General features: G+C 36.8%; 1 protein-coding gene across 1 annotated transcript in view; it reads right to left on the reverse strand.

Annotated features, from left to right (window-relative positions):
• The window catches only part of MLIP (muscular LMNA interacting protein), a 260649-nt gene extending 256271 nt beyond the window's left edge, over positions 1-4378 (reverse strand). The window contains exon 1 of the mRNA XM_058662063.1: positions 4233-4378. Within this exon, the coding sequence (XP_058518046.1) occupies positions 4233-4295 (63 nt within the window). The 5' untranslated portion in view covers positions 4296-4378. The remainder of the gene's footprint in view (positions 1-4232) is intronic.
• Positions 4379-7171: the final 2793 nt, after the last annotated feature.

The following is a 7171-nucleotide window of genomic DNA, read 5'->3' on the forward strand; positions in this document are numbered from 1 at the left end:
AGTTCCCTGCCTGTGGCCTGGGAATGCAGTCGAGGACAGCCCAAAGCCTTGGGACCCTGCCCCCACGTGGGAAACCTGGAAGAGATCCTGGCTCCTGGCTTTGGATTGGCTCAGCTCCAGCCGTTGCGGCCGCTTGGTGAGTGAACCATTGGACAGAAGATCTTCCCCTCCGCCTCTCCTCCTCTCTGTATATCTGCCTTCCCAATAAAAATAGATAAATCTTTAAAAAGAAAAAAAAGACAAGTACATTTTCTATAACATGCAGAAGTTAATATAGAATACAAGCAAATATATGTGTGGGAATAAAATGGTAATTTGATGATGAGTTTATTGGCTTTAGCTCATTTTATTCTATTAGATCTGTGATCTTCATACATTCTTTATTTTACTTTCTTTAAATAAGCTGAACCAGTTTCATATATCACACAACACAGACTGAGACAGTAGTGATAATTTTCACCCTACCCTCCCTTGCTGTTTGCATTCCCAACCAACCCTCCAATTTCCTTGTTGTTGTTGTTGTTGTTACTGTTTTGATTTTTACAATGGCAAACATTCAGTTCTCTTCACAATCACAGGCTTAACACACCATTAGGGAAAGAATTCAACAAAGAGCAAGTAGAAAATAACAACAAAGCTCCTCAAGAGTATAACCAAAAATGCTATTTTCTTCTGATAATCTATTGATGTATGGGTGTGAAGGAAACACCTTCAATTTTAATCATGCAAGAATCTTTGCTTATAATATCAAACATAAAAAATGAAACAAAAAAACAAATCAGCACTTAAAAGTACCAACCCATACCTCCAGGATAAGATAAAATTCATATTTTGCATATAGTGAAGAATACTGTCTTATTTTTGTCTGTCTCTCTAAGTGAAATAAACCAATGAATTTTTAAATTCTTCGAATTGTTGATGTTCATACTATTGCAACAAATAACAAATTTATCTTAGAATTTCTTCAATATTATCATGTATGTCATTTAATTAGGTGATAGATGCTATAACCTTATTCATTATAAAAATACGTATGAGAAATACAACTTTAATTTTAAGCTATCAGCATCTTATAACTCAACATTATGTATTTAAATATTTTTAAAGATTTATTCATTCCTGTTGAAAAGGCAGATATAAAAAGAGAGAACACGATACAGAGAAGAAGCTCTTGCACCTGTCAATTCATTCCCTAAGTGGCCACACAGCTGGAGCTGAGCCAATCCAAAGCCAGGAGCCAGGAGTCTCTTCCAGGTCTCCCACATGGGTGCAGGGTCCCAAGATTTTGGGTTGTCCTCTACTGTTTTCCCAGGCCACAGGTAGGGGGCTAGATGGGAAGTGGAACAGTCACAACTCAGTCTGGTGTCCATATGGTATCCTGCACTGGTAAAGCAAAGTTTCAGGCCTCAGACCACTGTGCCAGCCCCCACCCCTTCTTTTTTTAAAGAATATTTTCTGTGGGACCCAGCACAGTATCCTAGTGGCTAAAGTCCTTGCCTTGCACACATTGGGATCCCATATTGGTGCCGGTTTGTGTCCTGACAGACCCGCTTTCCATCCAGCTCCCTGCCTAAGGCCTGGGAGGGCAGTCGAGGCTAGTCCAAAGCCTTGGGACCCTGCACCCTCATGGGAGACCCGGAGGAGGCTCCAGGCTCCCGACGTTGGAACAGCGTAGCACCAGGGGTTTCGGCCACTTGGAGAGTGAATCATCAGACAGAACATCTTCCTCTCTGTATATCTGACTTTCCAATAAAAGTACCTGAATCTTTTAAAAAACATTTAAAAATATTTTCTGTGTTAATGATAAATTACCCCCTTTTAAAAACTACAAGTCTTCAGATCAGATCAGCTCAGCTCAGCTCTTGCCTTTATGGCTATCTGAGGAGTAAACCAGCAGATGCAAGATCTTTCTCTCTGTCCTCTTTGTAACTGCCTAAGTAAATCTTAAAAAAAATAATAATTAAGAAAATGAAACCATACTTTATAAATTTCATTAATTATACCAAATATTCCACAGCATAGTGAACACCATGGAATAAATTTTAAACTATCTTCAGCAGTTTATTTAGTTGTATTATATTATATTATTTTAGATTAAATTATTGTCAGGAACATAGGACATATGCTTCACAAAGTTTGGGGATAAACATCAAAAGTATTAAAGTAATCTTGCGAGAAACTTCAAAGATGCATTATGTATTTTTGAGCATTTTGAAATAGAAAATAAATGAGCATGAGCTAACCTTTTCTTGGCAATACAAACACAACATGATCTGACTCATTCTGTGGAGACCTGGGTGACATGCAGAGCTCCGTGCTCCTGTACACATAACTACCGCAAACACTGAGCTTTCATGCCATGCCTCCCTCCCCAGAATGGTTTCTCCTCAGAGCAGGTTGAAGGTTGTCAAGCCTTCAGGTCTGGGATATGTCTTTCCCCAGTCCTCTGCAAGGTAACTGGAGGCTAGTCACTGGTCTCTATTGCTACAGAACCACTTCCGTGAGCTTTGGGATGGCCACCTGCCTGAAGGGAAGCCTTTGCTCATCTCTAGATTCGTAGTTTTACTCAAGGTACACCAGGCATGCAGAATGTCTGACCTTCCAGAAAGTGAGATATTAATACATCAAATCACTTCAAACAAGAGATCATTTTCACTCTGTGCACTCACCCATGTCTGCTGTATTTATTTGCAACACTAACTGTAAAAGATTGCCAGGAAGCTCAGGGTCAAATTTCACACTGCTTCGCAGCACCTCTTTACTCATGTGTTCACTACCTATTTGGTGCCAGAAAGTTAATGACCACTAACCCTTCCTGCATAACCTATATTAGTTTTCCTCTTGCTTTGAAATGCATTTCAACTTTCTCTTTTTATAATCATAAATTTTTGAATAAAGTTAAGGCCCCAAATCATTTGAAAATATGCTCAGGCTAGAAACACCTTGTGCCTTATCATTTTCAATATTCACATCCCTTCAAATCAGTTGTTCCTGTTCCTAATTTTTCATATTTTTAATTTAATTTTTATTGATATAAGATGAACAAATTTTGAACCTTTCACAGTAATGGTTTGGAAGCACAGTAATACTTCCATCCTGCCCTGCCCTCCCTCTTGTCCAAGAGAGTGAACCAACTCAGAAAAGTTAAGTAAAAGTGTTTGTCTTACACGTAGAATTTATAAAGTGAGAATTTTTATCCCAATTCCCCAGTTAGTTTTATAGGAGAGTTCAAAACAGCCAAAAGCAAGTAGATTGTGTGTGGCTGCTACAGATCGAGCAATCACACATACACACATAGCAGAGGTCTATAAGACATTCAGCATGATCACTCAAATCCTGTAAGAAAAGGAAATGCTTTACCCCACACATTTAAGAGCCTAAGGTTTGTAAACGCAATTCAGAATGGCATTTCTTTTTTCAATATTTGCTATTAATAGTAAATAAATAGTATGTGAACAGTAGTACATAACCCTTAATTCCAGATATCCAAGATAATGATGTCCCATGAGCACAACTTATTATACTCTATGGTTTTACTTCTGGCAACTTGGCAATGCTATGAAAATTGGCCATGCCTTTTGCAAACACTTGTTCTGAAGCCATGTTAAATTTGCAAACATAAACTACTTGCTATACACATCAGATGAAATACAACAATACATTCTAGTCAGTTATAACACATTTTAGGTTACAAAAAATATATGACCACATTTATTCCTTTACATTTAATCATTTAACATAACACTAAAGTCTTGTTTCAACTTCAACAGCAAAAATAAGAGAAAAACTTTCTGGAAAGTAAAATTTACCACCACAACAAATTTATGAAAATTACTCCATATGATACTAAAGCATTCTGTAATGCTTATAATCCTGGTATCTCCAGCAGAAATTGGATTTTCAGCATTCCCTAAGTTTCATGGCAATCAATAAAACCAACTACCATTTTTTATGTGATCACAAGAAGGACTGAAGTAAATGAATGCTAGCTTTTAAAATGGAGATAAAGCACTTAAGTAATTCAAATATGTCCACATTTTAGTAATGAAATTTTATCTACAACAGTACATTGTTTTCAGGGAAGCCCATGGAACTCATAAACTCCCAAGTTACTGACCAGCAAAACTTAAAATATAGTCTGGCTGGTACAACTTTTCCAGTCTGTGACGGTTGCTCTTTTACTCTGCCAATTGCATTGGAAATCCGTGCATGTTTAATCTCACATGCCTTACCGTCTGTTTGTCCTCCACATTCTTGTCTAACAGACTTCCTTTTTCATGCTTTTCAAATTCCATGTTAAAAGAGAATGAGAACAGGGAGCAGAGAGACAGAGAGAGAAAGAAAGAGGTTAAGATTCTGTCTAGAAAACAATTTGACGTGCTTACATGTTAGATGTTGCAGGACATTCCAAATTGTGAGAGCCTAGGATGCTATCAGAAAGCCCTGGCGATAATTTCTGTTAGCTAGTGTTTCCATTTATAGATGTTCAAACCCCATAAACAGGACACTGAAGAGAAGTCAGGCAGCTGGTCTTAGATAATGATAAATGCCACAAGATATGAAAGCAAACTGCTCAGCAGGAGAATATTCCAACAGGTTAGTTCCCCTGGAGCAAGAAAGATGTATGTGACCAAAACCTTCTATCAAAGAATTCATTAGTAGCTGTTGGAGCAGAATAAAATATACTCTAGAACACAGACCTCATAAATCAATTTAAAACGACAAATGTGATAGTCATATTACAAATATGAATCTGTCAGTCTAGTTTGTACCCTAATAGTGCTTATATAGATAGATACATAGATGTATGTATACAGATGTATACAGATATATATGTAATGATATATATATAATGATATAAGTCAACAAAGAAAAATCACTTAAAAAAACTATGAAATAAATAAGTAAAACCATAAAAGCACACAGCTCTTACATTCAATGAGTGTTGCCAATTTTATCCCATGAGAAGTTGGCAATGTTAAGAAATACCATGAAATAAAAGTGGTATTTTCTTTCACAACAATAATTTCATTCTTCATTGCCCTGGCTTTCCTACTGGGAATGAAGTTATGATACAACATAAAATTCATTTTTCTGAATGGAAGAAAAGTTTCCAAAGAATTATTGCATGTCTTAAAGAAAATTATGTGACTTCACAGCAAGTAGTTCTCTGTGCTTTGTAGCAAAACAGATATGCAGAAGGTATCAAAAGAGTAAAAACGGCTTTCAGAATAAATGAAGACCATTCTGCATGGGGGCTTAACCTCTCAGCCTACTTATACATCCTTTTAATGCCTGTTTTTGACCTTACGTCAGATTTCCGCATCAGTTTTTCCTTCATTTCTTCACAAAAATATTTTAGAAAATACGTTGACACTATCACATAGAGCGCTTGTGGCCGATTCTCGGTTGTCAGCCAGGATGGCACTCGAGGTTATTCTGGTTCATGATGGAAACACTGAGGACTTCAGAAGTGAGACATTTAATAGAAAATAAACCTGGCCTTGATTCAGGATGATGAAATCAGAAACCCCCTGTGACACTCAGGGGCAAAACGAGGATTGCTCTCCTAGCTAAACTCTCAATTTCAGAAAGAATCCAACATGTGAGCTATCGCCCTAGAAAGTTAGAAAATGAAAACCTTAAAGATTTATTAGCATGTTAAGCCTGTCCATTCAAATGCAAAAGCAACTGTTGAAATTTTAGGTGACTGGAACTTCCAAAATATCTCTGGGGGGAAAAAAAATAGAATCATACTGTGGCCACAAAAGGAAGCCTAGTTCTTGCTCAGCATGTGAGTTCAATACCCAAAGAGAAAATGAGGGACCCAGTCAGGAGAAAAAAGAATGGTGCATGGGTTGCAGAGCTGAAAGAAAAGAAAATGATAATCAGATGGGAGCCATTTGCTCAAGTGGCAGAGAGGAAAAGTTTTAATTCAATAAACAGTACTAAGCATGTATAATAAAGGAAAATTTTCCTGGGGGAACATAGTTTTTTAGTAATCAATAAAAATAAATGAAAATAATAATACAATTGAAAGCCACATTCCCAAGATTTCTTCCCTAAACAAACTCACAATTTGGTATAAGTGGATATCAGTAAATAATAGTACTCAGTACATTCACATGTGCTATCATCTTAACACTTTCCATACATTATCTCAACTCTCAAAACCACTTGAAAAGGTACATTACTATTTTCACCAGTTTCAAACTGACTTACAGACACACACAATTCACATATTAAAATCCTAACCTCCCAATATCCCAGAATGGGATTATATTTAGATGTTTAATTGTCTGCATCCAGCTTCCTGCCTGTGGCCTGGGAAAGCAATTTATGATGGCCCAAAGCCTTGGGACCCTACACACATATGGGAGACCCAGAAGAAGCTTCTGTTTTCGGATCAGCTCAGCTCCAGCTGTTGCAGCCACTAAGGGAGTGAGCCAGCAGACAAAAGATTTTCCCCTCTGTATCTCTTCCCTCTGTATGTCTGCCTTTTTAACAACACTAAACAAATGTTTTTAAAATAATAATATGCAGTTAGACAAGTGAAAAGTGATACTCAAGTCCTTTACAGGCTCTCATCTAGCCACAGTGCACCTCAATTCCTCTGTACAAATAATTTCATCACAGGTACAATCAGGTGAATAGCTAAATCACACACACACACAGTGTGGTAAATGCTATCTCTGGTGTTCATTTTCATATATTTCAAGACATATATTCAAATACATCTTGAAAATCATTTAGTGACAGTAGTTTTTCTTTGTAATATAAAAAGGTATACAAAAACTAGCTGTCATCCACTTGTAAATTAAACAGAAGCCCCTGGCTTCATCTTTCCCTGCTAACTCCTCCCTCAAATAAATTTTAAAAAACAAACAAGAAAAAATAGCCAACAAATACATGAAAAGCTGTTCAATATCAGAGTGGAGCACAAACTAACCCTGAAGGTAGTACTTCAAATCCACAAGCATGGATGAAGTTTACGTGAGTTTAAAAGAGACCTGGAAATATATATCCACAAAGTTTGAAACAAATGTCTGACAATATCAATCATAATTATCAAAGGTTAGAATAAAACACAAATGGCTATTTATACTCAAATATTGATGCAAAATGTAAACACCCTAAAAACAGAATAAATGAAGGAAGCCAATCACAAAAG

This window comes from Ochotona princeps, chromosome 1 (assembly GCF_030435755.1).
Source record: "Ochotona princeps isolate mOchPri1 chromosome 1, mOchPri1.hap1, whole genome shotgun sequence".
Taxonomy (NCBI): Eukaryota; Metazoa; Chordata; class Mammalia; order Lagomorpha; family Ochotonidae; genus Ochotona; species Ochotona princeps.